We start from the raw sequence: 20,690 nt of genomic DNA on the forward strand, positions 1-20,690 counted from the left end.
AGCAGAGCCCGAGTTGGGCGGGGGTCCCACGTCCCCAGGGGTGGCCGGGTCACCGTCCCCAGCCCCCAGGTGGGGGCAAGGAGAAGCGCTGACACCGGGAGCTGCAGGATTGCTGAGCTCAGCCCGCTGCAGACTTACGGGGGTTTATCCGGGGAGGGCAGGGGCGGGGGGGTGCTCAGCTTAAGCCCCGGGTGCTGAGCGCAGCACCCCTCGGGGCCGCCCCCGGGACCTTGGCCCCGTCCTTGGCCCGCATTGGGCGGGCGGTGGCGGCGGAGGTGGGCGGCAGCGGGGCAGTCGGCGGCCGGCGCGGCGGGTGCAGGGAGGCACTGGCGGTGGTGGGGGGCCGGAGCTCCTTGCCCGTCCTGGTGCTGAGCTCCGAGCAGCGGGTGAGCCGCAGGGCCGAGGATGGGTGCCGGGGCCAGCGCCGAGGAGAAGCACTCCCGTGAGCTGGAGAAGAAGCTCAAGGAGGATGCTGAGAAGGATGCCAGGACCGTCAAGCTGCTGCTGCTGGGTATGGTGGGACGGGGACACCCTGGGGCAGATACCCACCCTTTGTGCCTCTCACCCCAACAGCCCACCCCATGTTCCTGTGACACTTCCCGGCACCCCTCAGCCCAACCCAATAGACCCCTCAAATCTAATCCAACAGACCCCTCCAAAACCCAGCCAGCCCACCCAACATTCCCCTGGCCCCCAGATGCACCCCCAAACCCAACCAGCTGACCCAAACAACCCCCCCTCAACATTTCCCTGACCTCCCCAGCATCCCTAAACCCAACCAGCTGACCCCAAAAGACCACCCTATGTTTCCCTTGCCCCACGGCACCCCTAAACCCAACCAGCACACCCAAACAAACCCCCCAACATTTTCTTGACCTCCCCAGCATCCCTAAACCCAACCAGCCCACCCCAACAGCCTCCCATTCCCAGGCTCCCCTAAAACCAGCTCATCTCAACAGCTTGCCCAACAGCTCTCCCCCCCCACTCCGCCAGCACCCCAAACCCAACAACCCATCTGAACAGCCCACCCTAAGAGCCCCCAGCTTCCAGGTATCCCCCAAACCCAACCAGCTCACCCAACATCCCCCCACTCCCAGGCCCCCCCAACCCAAACTAACCCATCTCAAGAGCCTTCACCAACACCATCTACCATCAACCCCATCCCAGCAGCCTCCTCCAATCTACCCCCATCCTCCCAGGCACCCCCATGCAGCCCATGCCACCCCACCCTGTGTCTGTCTCTGCAGCCCCCCAGCACTGTGGGTCCCTCCCAGTCCCTCCCAGCTGTCCCAGAGGTGCCCGAGGGCTGGGGTGCCCTGGAGGTGATGGGACCACGGGTGCCATCGCTGCCCTCATGGGCTAGCCCAGGACCTGTCCTCCTGCACTGCCACAGGCTTGGGGTATCGGGTGGTGGGGTTGCAATGCCACTGTGTCCCCTACCCCTCCCATGGGTCCCCGAGCACATCCCCAGCTGAGCCGCTGCAGATCCCATTAGCCACAGCGGCTCAGCCCAACCTTAATGCCCGCTGGCACCAGGCTGTAATCCCCTGCCCTGCACCGCGGACCTGGCACTGCCACCAGTGCCCCCTGGCCATGCCAGGCACTGGGGGTCCCAGGGGGCCAGCGTGGGCACCGCCATGACCCCATGTTTTGTCCCCACAGGAGCAGGAGAGTCGGGCAAGAGTACCATCGTCAAGCAGATGAAGTAAGTGCCATGGGGTGCTGCTTGGCCGTACCCCACCGTGCCGCGTGCCTACCCCACGCCACAGCCACGGGGTGCCCCTGTCCCACCGTGCCTGGCACTGCCCCATGCCACATCCATGGGGTGCACCCATCCCTTAGTGCCTGGCTCAGCCCCACGGCGCCCAGCCCCATGCTGCACCCATGGGTGCTCCCACCCCACGACACCCAGCCCAGCCCCATGCTGCACCCATGGGTGCCCCCCACCCTGTAGCACCCCACTCATCCCCATGTCCCCCCTCCCCGGCCAGGATTATCCACCAGGACGGTTACTCGCTGGAGGAATGCCTGGAGTTCATTGCCATCATCTACAGCAACACGCTCCAGTCCATGCTGGCCATCGTGCGGGCCATGAACACCCTCAACATCCAGTACGGGGACATGGCTCGCCAGGTGAGGAGCAGCCCACCCTAGGTGGAAGGGGGTCCCCACAGCCCCCCAGCCCCGCTGAGCCCCTCTCCCTCGTAGGACGATGCCCGCAAGCTGCTGCACCTCTCGGACACCATCGAGGAGGGCACCATGCCCAAGGAGGTGTCAGACATCATCGGGCGGCTCTGGAAGGACGCGGGCATCCAAGCCTGCTTCGACCGTGCCTCCGAGTACCAGCTCAACGACTCAGCCGGCTAGTACGTGGGGTGGGGGGTCTGGGCAGGGGTGGGGGGGGGGGGGGTCTGGGGTTGCTGACCCTTGTCTCATGCCCACCACGTACCCGGCCAGCTACCTGTCAGACCTGGAGCGCTTGGTGACCCCCGGCTACGTCCCCACGGAGCAGGATGTGCTGCGCTCCCGTGTCAAGACCACCGGCATCATCGAGACCCAGTTCTCCTTCAAAGACCTCAACTTCAGGTGGGGGCCAAGCCCCTGGCAAGGGCTGGTGCCAGGGGGGTGGGCAGGGGGTAGTGGGGGGGGGGGTTGCTGACCCCCGCTGTGCCCTGCCCAGGATGTTCGACGTGGGTGGCCAGCGCTCGGAGCGGAAGAAGTGGATCCATTGCTTCGAGGGGGTGACCTGCATCATCTTCATCGCGGCCCTCAGCGCCTATGACATGGTCTTAGTGGAGGATGACGAAGTGGTGAGGACGCCTCACCGATCCGTACCCTCCCTGTCACCCTCCTACTTCATCCCCGTCACGACATGGGGGTTGCCATGGGGCTGACGGGGCTGTGTCCCTCCGCAGAACCGCATGCACGAGAGCCTGCACCTCTTCAACAGCATCTGCAACCACCGCTACTTCGCCACCACCTCCATCGTCCTCTTCCTCAACAAGAAGGACGTCTTCACGGAGAAGATCAAGAAGGCCCATCTCAGCATCTGCTTCCCCGACTACGATGGTGAGGGTGGCAGCGGCTTGCCCAGCGGGCGCAGGCAACTGGTGGTGGGATGGCGGTGAAGGGTTGGGTGCCAGCACCGTACAGCAGCCACCCACCGGGTGTCCTCAGCACCCCACGCAAGCCGTGCTTGTACCAAGCAAGGTTTGCCCACCCGGGGGAGCACTGGGTGACGCTGGGCCAGCACCCATGGTGAAGGGAGGGGGGGACACCCCAGCCCAGGAGGGGACTCCCACTCATTGCCACATCACCAGGTCCCAACACCTACGAGGACGCAGGCAACTACATCAAGCTGCAGTTCCTGGAGTTGAACATGCGACGGGATGTGAAGGAGATCTACTCCCACATGACCTGCGCTACTGATACCGAAAACGTCAAGTTTGTGTTCGACGCGGTCACCGACATCATCATCAAGGAGAACCTCAAGGACTGCGGGCTCTTCTGAGCCCCAGCCCCAGCGCCCCCTCCCCCACCCTGGCCTCTCCCTCCCCTGGGGCCCAGCCCCACCACTGCCCCACCCCACGTCCACAACCATCTCCACTTGCCCTGAATCCCCGGGATTTGACACGCTTAGCCCTGGAGCCACCCCTGGGTGGGGGGCACGGCCCCACTCCCCTTCCCCACCAGCCCTCCTGCCGGCCAGCACTGCGGGTCACCCCGTGCCACTGAGTGCTGGGGGGCACTGGGTGATCCTGGGTGCTGGATGCCCTTGGGTGCTGCAGGGTGCTGGGGATCCCTGGTACCCTTGGAGCTGGGGGGGTGCTGGGGGTCCCTGGGTACCACTTGGAGCTGGGGGGTACAGAGGGTCCCTGGGTATCCTTTGGAGGTGGGGGTCACGGGGGGTCCCTTGGGTGGTGGGGGTCCCTGGGTATCCTTTGGAGCTGAGGGGTGCTGGAGGTTCTCTGGGGTGCTGGAGGTCCCTGGTACCCTTGGAGCCTGGTGGTGCTGGGGGGGGGGGTCCCTTGGGCACTGCAGGGTGCTGAGGGTCTCGAGTGCCCCTTGGAGCTGAAGGGTGCTGGGAGGTCCTGGGTTCCCTTTGGAGCTGAAGGGTGCTGGGAGGTCCCTTGGGTGCCAGGGGGTCCTGGGTACCCTTTGGAGCTGGGGGGTCTCCAGGAACCCCTTGGAGCTGGAGGCTGCTGGGGGTCCTTTGGGTGCTGCAGGGTGCTGGGTGTCCCCGAGTGCCCCTTGGAGCTGGGGGGGGTGCTGGGGGTCTCCAGGAACCCTTGGAGCTGGAGACTGCTGGGGGGTCCAAGGGTGCCCCATGGAGCTGGGGGTCCCTGTGGGCTGCTGTGTGCAAGGGGTGCTAGATGCCCCTCGGGGCCGCAGGTGTCCCCAAGGACTGCGTGGCACTGGGGCCCCCAGGGTGGCAGGAACCCCGGGGTGCCACCATCCCCCTGCTGCAGGGCCAGGGGGTGGTCATGGCCCCCCCAGCAGCACCCCAGGGGGCTCAGCCCCCCAGCAGCATCCCATCTCCTCCCGCTGCCACCCTCACGCCCACACCCAGGGGATGCCCCCCGGGCGATGCCAGCCCACCCCCTGTCCCTCTCCCCCCCTCGGGGACCTCCCCCCAGCCCTCCCGTGCAGGTGAAGCCCCCACACCCCACCCCGATCCCGGAGGGAGGGGGGGGGTCAGTATTTATTTATTTCTTTTTTTTTTGTTTTCCTTTCTACATTTTATTATCTCAAACCACGTGAACAAATCGTAAAACATCCTGTGGGAAAAGCGAGGCCGCGGGCACCGGCTGAGGGGTCCCCCCCCGGGCTGGGGAAGGGGGGTACAGCGGGGGGCCGCTCTGTCCAGCGAGCTCTCCTCACCCAACGCAACAGCTAGCCCTACAAAACTAGGCGTAGAAAGAAATGGGGTGGGGGGGTACAGCACCCCCTGCCCGCCCTCCTGCCCAGCCGCTGCCCGGCCCTCGGGGCGGCAGGGAGGGGGGAAGCAGCGAGGCGGGGTGGGCTGCGGGACCCCCCCTCTCCCCAAGGCACACGGTTGGGGGTGGGCTGGCCACGGAGGACGCCGCCGCCACCACGTAGCACTCGACGCTTTTAAATAGTTTGGTAAAAAGGGTTCTTTAAAAAGCAACCTGCCCCCAGCCGGTGTGGTGTCGTTTTTTGGGGGGGTTCTGGGGCTGGGGGGTTTCTTTCTTTTCTGCTTTACTAAAAGGAATGTCGTCGGCTGTGTTTGCGGCCGGGTGGGTGACCCCAAGGGGACCCCCGTGTCCCCCCTCCGCGCCAGCAACACTTGCAATGTAAACAGTGAGAGCGGCAGGGCTCGGGAGTGAATCACCGATGGGGCTGGAGCGGTTGGGGGGTTAAAAACCAAGATTAAAACCTCTTTTTGCCCAGGAAGGGTGATGCCGGTGAGGAGGAGGAGGATGGCAGGGGGCGAGCGGGGGGCGGCAGGGGGGTACGCGGGCCCTGCTGCCACGCTGGCACCCAAAAAGTCTCTTTAGGGGGTGGAGACAGAGGAATGAAACCAAAGAGAAGCAGGAGTAGGGGGGCGGCACGGTCCTTCCTTCGCTGGCACGGCCGGGGGTCCTAGGAGAGAGAGGGCGGTGAGTGGGGGGGCTCTGGGGATGGGGGGGGCACGGGCACCCACCGCCAGCCCGCAGCACGGCCGGCAGCGCCCGTCCCGCCCCCGGAGGATGTTCCGTGAGCACCCCAGCGTTTGGGGGCCACCCCCAGGGCCAGCACCCACCTGGGCAGCGCCGGCCCTCAGAAGAGCCCGCAGTCCTTCAGGTTGTTTTTGATGATGACGTCGGTGACGGCGTCGAAGACGAACTGCACGTTCTTGGTGTCGGTGGCGCAGGTGAAGTGGGTGTAGATCTCCTTGGTGTCCTTCCGCTTGTTCAGGTCCTCAAACTTGCTCTGGATGTAGCTGGCTGCCTCATCATACTTGTTGGCCCCTGGGGAGGAGGAGGAGGATGCCCCACGGTCACCCAGGGACCCCCCCCGCCACAGGCACCGAAGGGGTTTTGGCTCAGCTCGGCTCCCCACGCCACCACAGCCCCCACCCCGATGCCGGATTGATGCTCCCCAGGCACACTAAGCCTCAGCCAAACCCCACCCAGGGCTGCTGCCCCTTGGCCCCCCAGTGTCCCCCATCCCCTGGGGCACCCCAAACACCACTGCACCCCACTTGCTGCCCCAACGCGCCGCTCCCCGGGCACGGGGGAGCCACCATCTCCATCCCCAGCATCTCCTGCTGCACCACCCAGGCAAAGCACTGCCCGCCTCTCCTGCCAGGGGGGCCGGGGGGGACACCGAGGGACCCCGCGGTACCTGTGTACTCAGGGAAGCAAATGGTCAGGGGGCTGTGCACAATCTTCTCCTCGAAGAGGTCCTTCTTGTTGAGGAAGAGGATGATGGACGTGTCCGTGAACCACTTGTTGTTGCAGATGCTGTCAAACAGCTTCATGCTCTCGTGCATGCGGTTCTGGTGGGACAGACGGCAGTCTGAGCCGGGCAGGGACCCCCACGCAGCGCCCGCCCCACCGCTGCCCAACCTGCTGCCCCCCACTGCTCCTGCCTGCCCGGGCAGGGGATGCCGAGGGCCTGGCTTGGACCACGCTGGCCAGGGTACTGGTGGCCACCAGAGGACGGGGTGCTCCCCCAGCTCCCCCCCAGGTCATGGCACCGGCTCCATCCCCCTCCCAGCTCACCATCTCCTCGTCCTCAGCCAGCACCAGGTCGTAGGCGCTCAGGGCCACGCAGAAAATGATGGCCGTCACCCCCTCGAAGCAGTGGATCCACTTCTTCCGCTCCGAGCGCTGGCCGCCCACGTCGAACATCCTGCAGCAGGGAGGCAGCTCCCAGCCCCACCGCCCTCGCCCTGCTCCCTGCCTCAGTTTCCCCAGCTGCCCGGAGCAGGAGCCATGCCAGGAGAAGGCACCAGGGTGGGCAGAGCACAGTGCCCCCGCCGCAGGGGTTTTGTTGGCACCACGGATGCACCCATTGCCCACCCCAGGGACAGGGCAGTGTCCGGGCTTATTTCCCAGCCGGAGCAAATCCCCACCCCGAGCCGGGGCAGGATCACGCCGCCTTTCCCAGGGGCTGTCAGTGTGATGCTCCCCGGAGCGGGCTCCAGGAGATGCTCTAGGAGACCCGCTCCGGAGCGGAGGCCTTGGACCGAGGGGAGCCGGCAGTGCCCGGCGGAGCGGCTGCGGGCTCAGGGGGATGACGGGCAGCGCAAGGGCTCGGGGGATGATCCCGGGGCACCGCGCACCTCTCCTCTGCGGGCAGCAGAGGATGCCCTGCCTCCACGGAGCACAGCCCGGCAGCAGTGCCACGTCTGCTGCCAACCACCCCATCGGCCAGGAGGCTTCCTCACTGCTGTGACCCCCAAACCATCCTCTCTGCCCTCCTGCCACCCCCACAGCACAGCCCCGGCCACGTGCAACCAAGAGCCTCCGTCCCACAGCACTGGCACAGGGGTCCCTGCCAGCCCCCCGCGCTCGGGGAGGACCCCTGCAGACCCTTCTGCTGGCAACGCCGTCGCCAAGCCACTAAACCCCCCCGGGGTGTGCGCCATGCTGGCTTCTTGCCTCGGAAACCAGAGCCCTGACTATTTCCCATGGGTTTTCAGCGGAAAGCAACCCCAGCGTGCCAGCGGGCAGCAGCGCCGGGGCCCGACCCCGAGACCCCCATTAACCGCCCAGCGCCCCTCCCACGGCGGAAGCAGTGTCACGGCACCCCGAGGACGCCTTCCCCCTTCCCCTCCTCGCCAGAGCCTGGATCCGCCCCCAGGCCGAGCCCTGCGAGGCGTTTTTGAGGCTGCTCCAGCCATTTCGACGGTTTCCGCTCTCTCCGAGGCCCCCGCCATGAGCAAACCCGGGGGGCTCGGTGCACGGGGAGGAAGGGGATTTTTTTTTTGCCTTGGAAAAGGCAAAAAGGAAAGGGTGGGACGTACTTGAAGTGCAGGTCCTTGAAGGTGAAGTGGGTCTCTACGATGCCGGTGGTCTTCACCCTGGTGCGCAGCACGTCCTGCTGGGTGGGGATGTAGTCGGCACGGGCTATCCTCTCCAGGTCGTTCAGGTAGCTGCGGAGGGAGCACAAAGGTGCTGCGGGAGCTGGACCGTGGGGCACGACCCACCCCAGTCCCACGGGGTAACCCCACACACCGCCCCAGGGTCATCTCCCCACGCCCCGGCATCATCCATTTGGGGTGGGCAGCGCCAAGCTGGGCAGCACAGCGGACCCCATCTGCACCCCGGGGTAACCCCGCGGCCCTGCCAGAGACGGGCAGGGCAGGGCACACAGCCAGCTGCCAGCGCGGCACGGGGACGCACGGGAACAGGGCTCTGGGGGGCAGCGTGGGGCCGGGCAGGGGATGCAGCCGGGGCTGGGGGGCTCCCCCCAGTTCCCCTGGCTGTTTGCACAGGGGGAAATGGCAAGAGGAAAGTATTCACTGCTATGGCAACCGGCCACAGCGCCGGCGGAAACAATCGATGGCGCCGTGCCATTTATAGTCAAAAAACACAAAGGGCCGGCGTCCTGGGAGGAAGCGGGAGGCCGGAGGGACGGGGTGCAGCGCAGCCGGGGGGCTGCTGCCCACCCTGAGCCCCCCAGGGACGGCATCGCCTGCCCTGCCGCTGCCCCGGCCCTGCCAGACCCCGGCTCCTCGGTCCCAAACCGCAGCAGCCGCCGGGACCGGCCGAGGGGATCAAGGCGGGTTTCGATTTCTCCAGCTCACGTTGCTTTAATTGGGTTACTACAAATGGGCTCCTTTAAGCAAATTAGGCTTGCACTAATTAAGGCCTTTGCAGCCCCGTAATCTGGTGAAAGCCAGATTACAGCTTGTGAGGCTACAGGGATCCCCAGCTCTGATGGCAGCGTGGCCACTTGCCACCTCCCGGGACACCCCCGGCCGTGCCGCGGCTGAGCCAGAGCAGCGGGTGCCCCGGGACCCCGCCGCGGGTGTGAGGGCGGGGGCCGGCACACGGACATGGAGGCGGAGCCATGGGTGCCCTGGGACCCCGCCGCGGGTGTGAGGGCAGGGTGGGGGGCCGGGACGCCGCGGCGGAGCAGCTCACAAACAGCCGGAAGCACCGGCGGCCTCCGGCTGACAGAACAACAGGAAACACCGCGGCAGGGCCCTGCGTGGCGCCGGCAGCACTGGGACCTCGCACCCAGCCCTGGGGTGCTGGCGAGCACCCGCCCGGCACCCCGAGCTCCCGGTACCCCAAGGGGCTGCGGAGGAGGTGGCTGGGGGCTGCTGCAGAGGGCTAGGGCGCGGGCGGGCTCGGGGTCGTCGTCGCCAGGGTGCCCTGTGCCGGCGGCACCGCAGGCGCAGCACCGTCCCCGCAGGGATGGACGGGGCATCGGCTGCCGCACCGGCATCTCCGCAGGGCTGGAAAAAGGCTGGAGAACAGCTCGAGGGGGGTCCTAATTAACACTTGTCCAACCCCTGTAACGTGCCACACGCTCCATAAATACCCTCCCAGCAACACTCGATTGGCAGACGCTTTGCAGAGGTATTGGCTCGAACTGCGCATGTGAGCTGCCAGGTACCTGCCTGTGCCTCCAAACCAGCACCCACAGCGCAGCGTGGCACTGCCGGGGGAATGCCGGTGCTGGCTGGGGAGCGACGGGGCTGAGTGGGACAGGGGCCAGGGAGGACGGTGGGTGCCGGGCAGGAGGAAGCGAAAGCCACGGGCACCGGAGGAAAGCGCCGGTAGGAGCTTCTCCGGGGTCGGCACTTGCTGGGAGCTTTTCTGCAACCTCTTCCACCCGGTGACCTCCGTGCACAGAAGAGGGACCTGCTGGTGCCAAGTGGGAGGGAACGGCTGGGCTGGCACATGGCGGGGACCAAGCAGCCCCCAGGATGGCGGCGAGTCCCAAGGGTGCTCAATCCCCGGCGGGGCCAGCCTTGGCGGGGGTTTCCCGGCACACCACGACCTTCCCCCGGCACTGCTTTACTGTGGGGGGTCGGAGCAGAGAGGGCAGGAGGGCACCGTGCGAGCTGAGCGCAGCCCTGGCTGCACCAACCTCTCCTGCAATCGCACTTTAGGCAGATTAACTTATGTATTAAATCTCTTCAGGGATAAATCCAGATACAGGCAATTTACCTACCCAAACACCAGTTTGCCAGCTGTACACCAGCGTGACGTCAAGTCCTTCCACATAAATTCAGTTAAAAAGAAAACCCTCCTGTGCATCCTGTTCATCCTACTCAGATATAAGGGTCCCTGGTGCTTTCTTTGGGGCTTTTCCTTGCCTTCACGGCCCATGTCCGTGGGGACAGGGATGGGCAGGACCCCCAGCTGTGCTCACGTCAGGGTGCAGAGGCCAGGGGAGAGCATCCGCGGGAGAGGGCAGTGGGCACAGAGTGACAGCAGGAGGGGGGCATGCCCCGGTGCCCCCCTCCCAGGGGACGCAGCACCCCGCCAGAGAAGGAAACAGCTTTCGAAACATCCGCCTTCCCAGTTCTGCTCCAGCTCAGCCCCAGCGCCGGGCAGGATGGGGAACAGCAGCCCCCGGGGGGGATTTTCTGTTGCTCAATAAAAGCGCCGCGTCCTGCGCAGCCTGGATCCAGCCCAGCTGGGGGAGGGCAGCAGGGGTACTCACTAGGCAGCGGAGTCGTTCAGCTGGTACTCTCGGGAGCGGTTAAAACACGCCTGGACCCCGTTGTCAGCCCACAGCCTCCGGATCACGTTGGCCAGATCTTCCGGCATGATGCCCTGCTCCTCGGCAGTGCAGGAGAGGGCGAACAGCTGCCGAGCATCGTCCTGCTGGGAAAAAACAGGGCACGAGGATCAGCACGTGGTTATCAAGGGTCACTCTGCCCCAAAGGACCCGACCCGTCCCATCCAGACAGTGGGGCAGGAGCTCCAGCGGTGGATGGGGATGAGACCCCAGGGAGGCAGCGGGACCCCCACCCCTGCACCCATTGGGGGCCGTGCTAGGGCAGGCCACCCACGGGTTATGCTCTGGGTCCCCCCATCCTCAGCGCCAGGGACAGGAGGTCACAGCCCACCACAGAGCAGAGGGCTTGGGCAGGGCCACCCCTAATCCCGATCCAGCTTTGGGCGCATCTGCTTTTGCCCCCCAAGAACCCCCCACCCCTGCCAGGCGCAGCAGGAGCAGGAGGGCACCCACCGCTCTGGAGGAGTCTCCAAAGTCAATCTGCAGGTTCCCCATCGCCTTGATGATAGCCATGATGGACTGGATGGTGTTGCTGTAGACCACTGCTTTGTACTGCCGGCACTCCTCCTCCGAGTAGCCATCCTCATGGATGATCCTGGGGCAGGGGAGAGACACAGGCAACGTCAGCCGTTTGTGGGGCACCCCGGGGTGCTGCCCCCCACCCACACTCTGTGACAACGCTGCTGGGGAGCTTTCCCCAGCCGCCACCAGTTTCGGAGCCCATAGCCGAGGCCTGCACGGCGTCTGCCGCAGCGACGGCGCGGGGACCACTCACTTCATCTGTTTGACGATGGTGCTCTTCCCAGACTCGCCAGCACCTGCGGAGAAACGAGACGGGGCGATGAGCAGTGAGGTGCTGCACAAAGCCGGAGACCCTGACCCTACTGGGTCAGGTACGGGCAGGGGGCTGGGCACCCGCAGCCGAGCACCCCAGGGAGCCCGGGAAGAAGGTGCCGCCTCCGCCAGCCGGCTCGAGCAGCTCCCGGCAGGACTGGCCACCCCGGGTTGCTTTTATTATATTTAATAGCCCACACTAGCCAGCCTGCCCTGGCCCGTGCCCCAGCCCGCTGCCAGCAGGGAAAGCCAATGGCTTTGGGGTGGGTTTATTTTTCAGCATCCAGAGACGGGATGCCAGAGGTTCAGAGGAGATAGCCAGGGCACCCAAGGCTCCCCCACCACCCCATCCCCTGTGGGGACGTCACCCCCGCGCAGGCGACGTGCAGCTCCCGGCCCAGCCCTCCCTGCCCGGGCTGGGAGCGGGGAAGAGCAAAGTCACCCCGGCTGCAGAAAAGGGGAAGCTCAAAGGGGAAGTCGAAAGGGATGGTGCATGTCCCTTGTCCCCTCTCCGGGCAGGGAGTGCCACCGAGATGGAGGAGCGCCTGGCTTGCCTTGCCCCGGGACCCCCGGCGGGACGAGCCTCCTTCGGCCGGGACCAGCAAGGTCCCTGCCTCCAGCTGCCAACCCCGGGGACCCTCCTGGGCCGAGTCCATCCCTGGGTCCTCTCCCAGCACTCGGGGGGGTCCCCCCGGCGCTGCCCTTTCGGGGAGCCCCAGGCAGGCAGCGGCAGGGCTGTGCTGGCACCGCAGCAGAGGGGGAAGAGAGATTAGAGAGGAGTTTAAAATAAAAATTAAAACAAAGTTTAAAAAATTGAGATTACGCTAAAATTAACGGGGAAAAACAGAGCCCGTCGTGCCAGCTGAGACACAGCGGCAGGGAGCAAACGCCTTCTGCCCGCGCCACCGGCATAACCACAGCCCCGGTGGTGGGCACGCACCCCACGGCGGGCACCGCTCCAGGCACGGACCCCGCAGCTGGGGCCGTGCCAAGGCCACGCGGACCCGGCGCTCACGGCCACCACCACGCCGCCCCACGGCCCCCACGCCGCCCCACGGCCCCCACGCCGTACGCGCCGGGGCAGGGGCTGTGCTCTGCCCCAAGGGGAGCGCTTGGCTCCGTGGGGGTCTTGGGGACACGGCCCCGGCCACGCTGCCCCAGCCCCCGCCGGCCCCCTCGGGGTGCTGACGCGGCACCCGGCGCAGCCCGGCCCGTGCTCGTGGTCAGCGCTCGCAACCCCTGCCCGGAGCTGGGAGCGGGGCGGGGAAGGACTCGGCCTATCCCTTCATTTTTTCCATTAAATACCTCTGGTTTCTGGCAACGCCACCCCGTACCGCTGGGCTCGGCGGCCAGGGCCAGCTGCGTTCACCGTGCCCTTCCCCGACGGGCGCCTGGACAGGGAAACTGAGGCACGCAGCCAGAGAGGACCCTGCTTACGAGCATCCCTGGGGCGAGGTGCCAGACAGCCGTCCCCCAGCCTCCTGCTCTGCCCGACACTTGCTCCCTGCCCAGGACGGAACAAGTCCCCCGGGACCCCTTGCCCACTCCCCGCAGGGCAGCCACCGAGGCCGGCCATTTCCCCTGCAAACTTGCCCCCCAGCTCCTGGCAGCAGCTAGTCCCCCCCTCCTCAATTTCCCTTTCAAATCACCGCCTTTGCCTAACGAAGGGCCCAGGTAATTGCCAGGGGAGCTGCGTGCTTCCCCCCGCCGTGCGCTGGGGGACCCTGCCCAGCCCCCCCGGGCGAGCAGGGCGGAGGGGAAGGGTTTGCAATCCCCGGAAAACCCGGCTGCCGTCCATTCAGCCCCAAAACAATCCCTGGGCAGGGCGCCAGCCACCGGCTCCCACCCTCCTGCCCAAGCCAGGCAGGAGGTCGGCAGTGCCAGGGGGGCTTCGCGTCCCTCGGACCCCCCGTGCCGGCCAGGCATCGCGGGGGGACGGAGAGAAGCCCCCCGCCATGGGCTGACCCCGCTCCCTGCCCAGACCCGGCAGCGCTCGTTCCCAGAGCCTGTCAAAAACAGGAGGGGAGCTCACTCTCGGGCTGCTTTCCCCCTTTTTTTTTGTTAAAAATAATCTTTAAAAATTTAAAATAAGCAAGAAGCTGCCTGGCTCCTAAACACGCCGTTAATCCACCAGCAAGAAATTTATTTAACCAACATATATTTTGCAGCCCATGATCTAAGCTGCTTTCTGGCCAGCATATATTTAATGCAATATATGCAATATATTCCTAGGCAGCATATATTTAATTCCATACATTTAAGGAGCCGGTCACAGGTTTTGGGGTCCACCTCACCCCGCCATCGCCAACAGAGGATTTTCCATCTCGCTGCACAGCACCACTCTGTTTTATGCCTTCAAATATCCAGGCGTGGATGGAAGCGACGCACAGCTGGAAAATATTCCTTATTACAGGGGAGAAGCTGGAATTTAACCCACCAGTGGGTCTGGTGGGCTGCGGAGCCCACCCCCCTCAGCACCCACAGGGTCCCCGCCATCCCCCGGGACTTTCAAAGGTGTGTGTTAGAAGCAGAGTTACCCTAAAGACTCAAAAAATAATAATAAAAAAAGAGATTCCCCTCGACATTTTCCTTCCTACCCAAAATAGATGGAAAATTGCTGTAAAAATAATCGCCTTTTTTTAAAACCCCGCAGTGACACAGGGCGTTTTTCCCAGGGGCCGTCCTGTCCCGGCACAGGGCTGGCCGCTTCCCAGGAGGAGCCCGCGCATCGGCAGCTGGAGAGATGCTGCGTCCCAGGCAGGACCCCAAAAAACTGGGGGGCACCAGGGAGGCGCAGACCACCCAACCCAAGGCAGTCGATGGAGACGTGGCTCAACCCAGCAAAAAACCCAACAGGCATAAATAAAACAGACATAAATCGGCAGCGGGAAGGACGTTTGGAGCACAGCGGGGAGGAGGGGGTGGGCTGGGGATGCCTTCCTGGGGGAGCACGGCAAACACGCTCGCGGTGCCCACAAGGGCCACGGGTGTGGGCAAGCCGGACAAAACCATCCTCGTGCTGGGCTTTTGCCAGGAATCCCGGAACTTTGCTGCTCCGTTTCTGCCCCTGCCGTGGCTGGAGAGGTCCCTCACCCCTCCGCTGGCACCAGCCGCCTCCGTGCCCTCGCCCCCCACACCAGCTGTGCCGGCACTGGGGCAGAGCCCCTGCACGGCTCAGCAGAGAGCTGTCGCCTCCTCCCGCGCACATGTGGGGTCACCAGCATCAATTCTGGGGCTCAGCCCTAGAAAAGGAGGTTCCTGAAGACCATCACCCACCGCGCTGCCCCAGCCGCTCGGGCACACCGTGATGCCCCCGCGTTGCCAACACCCGGCACGGCCCCGGTGCAGCCCATGCCGGAGAGTCGCCCCCGGCACTGCTGTGCCCCCGTCCCTGGGTGCCACCATCCTCTCCACCCCGCCCCGACAGGGTGGGGGCTCACCCGCGGGCACAGCCAGGATGCCGCCGGCACCCTGCTCCCCCACCCCGGGTTTTCCACCAGCAGGGACGCAGGATTACTCAGCTCCCCCAGCTCCGGTGATTCAGCCGGCCTCCGGCACGGAAACCCGCGCTCCGGCCCGGCGCGGGGCAGGAAACCCGGCAGCTGCGGAGGGGCCGGGCTGGCACCGGCAGCGGTGCTCGGGCACACCGCCATCCCGGCCCCGGCACCCACAGCCCTGCGCGGGCCCAGCCCACGGGAGACCTTCTTCTGTAAAGCTATATATAGGTAAAGCAATATATATATATATATATATATATATATATATATATATATATTAAAAAATCAATTTATATATTGCTCCATACAAAAGAGCAATATAGATATATACAAAAAAGCAATATATATATTTTTAAATACATAAAATATACCTCTAACACCCATACGTAATAATATATATAAAATATACACATATAAGCCTGCCGCCTCTCCTGGGCAAAGCCTAAGCGCTCATCTCGGAGCGGCGGGCAGCTGCCTGCACCCAGGACATCACCAGCGGGGACACCGGGGTGACCCGTCCCCGGTCCTGGGCTCCTTCCTCCCGTCCCATCCCAAGCCCGGCCGCCAGCTCCAGGTGGTTGGATGCGGGGTCCCCTCAGATGTAACAGCACCGAGCTCTTCCCTGCTCCCCGCCACCGTGCCGCCTCCCAGTCTGTGGCCAGGAACGCCACCGGGGCCCCACCAGTGTCCCCACCAAAGGAGGGACCTGGTCCCCTCCCATCACCACGCGTTGGGGCAGGAGGAGGGACAAAAACCAAACCCCAAGACAGGGCGAAGAGCAGCAAACCCGGCCGCTCACACGCGAGCCTGTAGCAACGCTGGGGCAACACGGCCTCCGAAAGTCACAGCTGGTCCCTCCCTTCCTCTATTTTTATGCAAGCCCCAAAAAAAACCCACTCAGGCTGCTGAGCCCTGCCCCGGCCACAGGGGCAGGGTTTGGTACAGCCAGCTGCCTGCTGGCCTTACCCCGCTTCGACCCAGCGCGGGTGGGTGCGAGGGCAGCATCCTTGCCCCGGGGTTTGCACCTCCACCCAAACAGCACCAAAAAAACAGTGGGGATGGACCCACCAGTGCCTGCCCTGGGTACCTTCCAGCCTCAAACGCCTCCCGAGCAGCCGAGAAATCCTTTTGCTCTCCTAATCCCCCATCAGAAGATAAGGAATTAGGCGCTTTGAGCGCGGCGACCGCTTGCCTGCGGCTGATCCCGCATCCCCCCGGAGCGCCCCGGCTCCGCGGGCAGGGGGGTGGGCTGGGCAGGACCCGGCCCCCACTGCTGCCCCGCAGAAACGGACGGTGACTCCAGCGGTCTGAGCCCTGGCGATGCCGGGGAGCCGGCGGTGGCACCGGAGCTGCCAGCAGCGGTGCTGCACGGGGCGGATGCTCCAGGCACTCTCAGGTGCCAGTGGTGGCTCCCGGCCTCTCCCAGAACCAAAATCTGGGGAGGTTTCTGCTTTCCAGCGACAGTGAGGAGGGGATTGCTTCGTTGGAGAGGGGGGATTGCTTCGTTAGGGGAGGGGGATTGCTTTGTTAGGGATTTCTCCCCGTCAGAGACCAGAGCATCAACCATCTGGCACGCAACCTGTTTGCCGGAGCCGGCAAACGGCAGACGAAAACCTGCGGGCAGCGGCAGGAGTCACCGGCAAAAACCGCACAGTGCTGGGAAGAAGCATCTCCTCTTCGTGCCACGGGCTGATTCGGCACGAAGGGTGAAACCGTTTCCCTCCCAAATTATTTTTTTTCCTGTGGTGAAAAGAAAAGCCGTAGGAAGGTGGGGCAGCGGGGACGCTGGGAGCATCTCCCCAGCACCGTGTCCCCACCTCGAGGGGTTCTTGCGGAGGGGGATGCCATGAACAGCAGCCCCCGGGGGGGGCAACACCGGTCCCACCTCCCCAGCCGCTCCCGGCCGGCTCAGAGGGATTCTCCGACCGGCTCGGAAATGGGCAGTAGTGACCGAAGGCCCCCACACTATTTACACCTGAACAGCTGCGAGGGGAAAAAATAAACACTAAAAAAAAAAATTTAAAAATGGCTGTTTTGCTCTATTTTTGTGTTTAGAAACCAGCTGAGATCAGAAATGGCACTTGCAAATGTTGGCCCTGGCAGAAGGGAGCGCAGCCGTCCTGTTCCTGCCCCCGCTTCGGCACAGAGCGGGACGCGGGGAAAGGGCTACCGGGCCATGCCGCGACCCTCGCTGACCGGCGAGCCCCCACCACCCTCGGTCACGCTCAGCACCAGCCGGCCGGGCTCCCCAACCTGGGCACCCAGAGCTGACGGCACCGCAGTGATGCTGCCCACCCCGGCCAGTCCCCAGTGCCAAACCCCCCCGGCACCGGCGCAGCGGTCCGGGAGGAGCCGAGCCGGCGGCAGGGCCGGACGCGGGAGCAGCTCCGGCGAAGGAGCACCACGTGTTTCCCCAACAGCTTGCAAACCCCGTGGGGTTTCGCTCCGCCGGCGCCCTCCCCTCCCCGGAAACAAGCGGGTCGGCCAGCTTGCACAACCAGCGAGCCCCCCCGATGGCGCAGACCCCTGTCCGGCCCCCCGGAACGGGTCTTCCTGCTGGCAGAGTTCACGCCGAGGCAAAAATCAAATAAAAATCAACCCCAAAACCCTAAGCGCTCCGTTAAACGTTCCAAGGCGTTAATTACGTATTTCTCAAGGCAGGCAGGGGTTGAGCAAATAAAGGGCTGCCGGATTTCGGCGTGACTTCCTGCTGCCGGCGGCTTCCTCCACCGACGGCGAAGAGCCCAAAGACATTTTCTGCTGGCGCTCCCCAAGCAGCAGCCAGGGATTTCTCTGCCCATCCCAGGGTCTCGCCGCCCCACGGTGCCGTGGGAGCCCCACGCGCTCCCACCGTCACACCTGGAGTGAGGCTCTCCCTGGGAATTGCGGACAGGGAACAAAAACCCCAACTGGGAGTTATTAAAAATATATATATATAATAAATTAAAATAAATAAGCGGCTGCCTTGCCCGCAGGCACAGGGCAGGTCTGTGAACGCCCACAGGAGCATCGCCGGGGCGCTTTGAAGAGCGCGAGCGGCCCGTTATCGGTACGAAAATCGGGTATCCGTGGGGCAGAGCCTGCTGCCCCAGCCCCCCACGGCGAGGGGAGGGCGAAGGCGAGATGGGGGGCTTGGGCCCGTCCTGGTGCCCCGGTGAGGGAAGGCACGGGGCAGCGGGTGCCCATCCGCCCCGTGACCTCCACCCCAGCCGGCCCAGGGTGAGGGGAGCCCATGGAGGAGCCCCCCAGCACGGCTGGGCAGCCGGGGGTCCTGGGCAGGCAGGATGGGGCGCCCAGCCTTGCAGGGCCTTTGCTAGGGGGCCCAGCCAGGAGGGGGGGATGCCACCACTTGCACCCCCAAGGGATGTGCCCAGGCTGGACACCGATGGGGCGGGGGGGACAGTACCGCAGTGGGGTGGGCCTGGCACCCCACTTCTGGGGGGAACCCCATGGCCTGGGGTGGGACTGGTACCCTGCTCCTGGGGGACACCGAAGGCTTGCTGTAGGGCCAGCAGCCCACCCTGGGGGGATCCCTGGGGCCTGGGATGGGGCTGGCACCCCACTCACTGGGGGCATCTCCAAAGCCCGGGGTATGGCCAGCACCCTACTCCAGGGGGGATCCCCAAGGCCTGCTGCAGGACCAGCATCCCACCCCTGGGGGGGACCCCCGGGGCCTGGGATGGGGTCGACACCTCACTCCTGGGAGGGATCCCCAAAGCCCGGGGTGGGGCCACCATCCCACTCCAGGGGGGATCCCCAAGGCCTGCTGCGGGGCCAGCACCCCCCTCCTGGGCGGGAACCCGGAAGCCCGGGGCGGGGCAGGCACCCCACTGCCGGGGGGGATCCCCGGGGCCCGAGATGGGGCCGAATCCCCACTGCGGGGGGGTGGGGGACGGACCCCGAAGCCTGGGCTGGGCCCAGCATCCCACTCCTGGGGGACCCCCAGGGCGGGGCCGGCAGCCCCCACCGGCGGGTACCCAGGGTCGCTCCGGGGCAGCACGGCCCGGGGGCGGCGGGGCTGGGGCGGGGGGGGGGCAGCCCGGGATGGGGAGCCGAGGGGAGTCCCGGGAGGGGTCCGGGGGCGGTCCCGGGGGGCCTCACCCAGCAGCAGCAGCTTCACCTCCCGCGCCGCCTTCTCGCCGTCCTCCCGCAGGTTCTTGTCGATCATGCGGGACCGCTCGGCGGCCGCCTTGTCCTCGGCGCTCACGGTGCAGCCCATGGCGGCGGCGGCGGCGGCTGCCTGCGCGCGCCCGCGGCTCTGCCCGGCCCGGCCCCGCCCGCCCCTGCGCGCCGCCGCGGGGCCCACGGCAGGGCGGGGCCGGGGGGGGCGAGGAGAGGGGCTGGGCCTCCGCTGGCAGAGGGGCGGGGCCTCCGCCGTGCCCGGCGGGGTGCGCCCCCACGCGGCAGCGCCGGGCACCGGCGTGCGGCGGGTCACGGTGTGCCCGGGACGGGGGGGCAATGGGGCCACGGTGTGACCGGGACAGGGGGGGCAATGGGGCCACGGTGTGCCCGGGACGGGGGAACAATGGGGCCACGGTGTGCCCGGGACAGGGGGGCAGTGGAGCCACGGTGTGCCCGGGACGGGCGGGCAATGGGGTCACGGTGTGACCGGGACGGGGGGGCAATGGGGCCACGGTGTGCCCGGGACAGGGGGGCACTGGCTACTGTGTGCCCAGGACAGGGGGGCAATGGGGACACGGTGTGCCTGGGACAGGGGGCCGCGGGGGGATGCTGTGTGTCAGGGCCACCTTCTGCGGGGACGCGGTGTCACAGGGTGGTGGCTCAGCCCCTGGGGACCTGTTTGTCCCATCACTGGACACGGGGCTCAGCCCTCGGGGACCCACACACCACGCTGCCGGAGGAGGGAGCTCCTCGGCGGGTGCCAGGGCTGGGGGTGCCCGTGAGAGGGGATGGGGCAGGATGGGACCGGGCAGGATGGGGCACCCGGCAGCTCTCGTCCTCCCGGGCTGGGGGTACCCCTGGCACTCGCCCCCCCAGCTCCCAGGGCGGCTCCCTCGGGAACTGGCCCCCCTGCACAACCCGAGGGGCGTGCCCGGCTGTGCCCGCTGCCCCCCGGGGCTGGCCCGTGCCCAGGCAGCCACCCCAGCCCCATGCCAGCCCCGCGGCAGAGCCGCGCCGCCCGCCCGGGCCCCCCAGCCCCTCTGCAACCGCCGGGCTGGCACCCGGTGAGCGGGGCGGGGGGCAGCGAGGGATGCTCTGCTCTAGAAGCTGCCATGCCAGGGCAAGGGGAGCAGCATCCCCCCACGCAGCCCAGCTGTGGGGTCCGTGGGGCAGCACCCGTGGGCCCGGCGTGGAGGCAGCACGGCGGTTCCCGTGGGAGCGGTGCTAATGAGGCTTCGCTAACAAGCTGGCACTGGGCCCGGGCCTGGGGCCGGCTGGACTAAAGCCCCGTGGGCAGAGGGAGAGGGGGGTCTGGGAGGGGCAGGGGGAGAGGGGGGGGTCTGGGAGGGGCAGGGGGACTCACCCCCACTCCACGCTGTGCCGTGGGAGAGGGCTTGGGGGGCGCTTGGGACTGCCCCCAGGGGGTGCTGGGGGGACAATGGGGGCACCTGCTGCCCTGGCACCAGGCATGGGATGCCCCCAGCCCTGCTTCCACAGCAGTCCCACTGCCCAGGGGTCCCACTCCCA

General features: G+C 66.1%; 2 protein-coding genes across 3 annotated transcripts; one reads left to right on the plus strand and one right to left on the minus strand.

The window, feature by feature from the left end:
• The first annotated feature begins 405 nt into the window (after positions 1-405).
• GNAT1 (G protein subunit alpha transducin 1) lies at positions 406-3,511 on the plus strand. The gene is made up of 8 exons (XM_068409734.1): positions 406-511; positions 1,663-1,705; positions 1,992-2,133; positions 2,209-2,366; positions 2,458-2,586; positions 2,681-2,810; positions 2,916-3,069; positions 3,321-3,511. The coding sequence occupies exons 1-8, from the start codon at positions 406-408 to the stop codon at positions 3,509-3,511; spliced, it is 1,053 nt and encodes a 350-aa protein (XP_068265835.1).
• Positions 3,512-4,719: 1,208 nt separating this feature from the next.
• GNAI2 (G protein subunit alpha i2) lies at positions 4,720-19,302 on the minus strand. Of its 2 annotated transcripts, none has more exons than XM_068409670.1 (9): positions 19,143-19,302; positions 11,486-11,528; positions 11,164-11,305; positions 10,633-10,793; positions 7,976-8,104; positions 6,729-6,858; positions 6,349-6,502; positions 5,765-5,972; positions 4,720-5,604 (listed from the first exon to the last, which is right to left on the minus strand). In XM_068409670.1, exons 1-8 carry the CDS (start codon positions 19,258-19,260, stop codon positions 5,782-5,784), a joined length of 1,068 nt encoding a protein of 355 aa, XP_068265771.1. In that variant the 5' UTR covers positions 19,261-19,302; the 3' UTR covers positions 4,720-5,604; positions 5,765-5,781. The 2 variants fall into 2 exon arrangements, with proteins under 2 accessions (XP_068265771.1, XP_068265770.1); XM_068409669.1 differs by having other exon boundaries at positions 10,633-10,796.
• Positions 19,303-20,690: the final 1,388 nt, after the last annotated feature.

The sequence above is a fragment of the Nyctibius grandis genome, chromosome 10 (genome assembly GCF_013368605.1).
Source record: "Nyctibius grandis isolate bNycGra1 chromosome 10, bNycGra1.pri, whole genome shotgun sequence".
Classification (NCBI taxonomy): domain Eukaryota; kingdom Metazoa; phylum Chordata; class Aves; order Nyctibiiformes; family Nyctibiidae; genus Nyctibius; species Nyctibius grandis.

Coding starts and splice junctions, on each gene's coding strand:
- GNAT1 (XM_068409734.1), top strand. CDS start 406: ATGGGTGCCGGGGCCAGCGCCGAGGAGAAGCACTCCCGTGAGCTGGAG. Junction 2,134..2,208: donor ACGGGGACATGGCTCGCCAG/GTGAGGAGCAGC, acceptor TCTCCCTCGTAG/GACGATGCCCGCAAGCTGCT. Junction 3,070..3,320: donor CTGCTTCCCCGACTACGATG/GTGAGGGTGGCA, acceptor CCACATCACCAG/GTCCCAACACCTACGAGGAC.
- GNAI2 (XM_068409669.1), bottom strand. CDS start 19,260: ATGGGCTGCACCGTGAGCGCCGAGGACAAGGCGGCCGCCGAGCGGTCC. Junction 11,306..11,485: donor ACCATCGTCAAACAGATGAA/GTGAGTGGTCCC, acceptor CCCCTGCCCCAG/GATCATCCATGAGGATGGCT. Junction 6,859..7,975: donor TTCAAGGACCTGCACTTCAA/GTACGTCCCACC, acceptor TCCCTGCTGCAG/GATGTTCGACGTGGGCGGCC.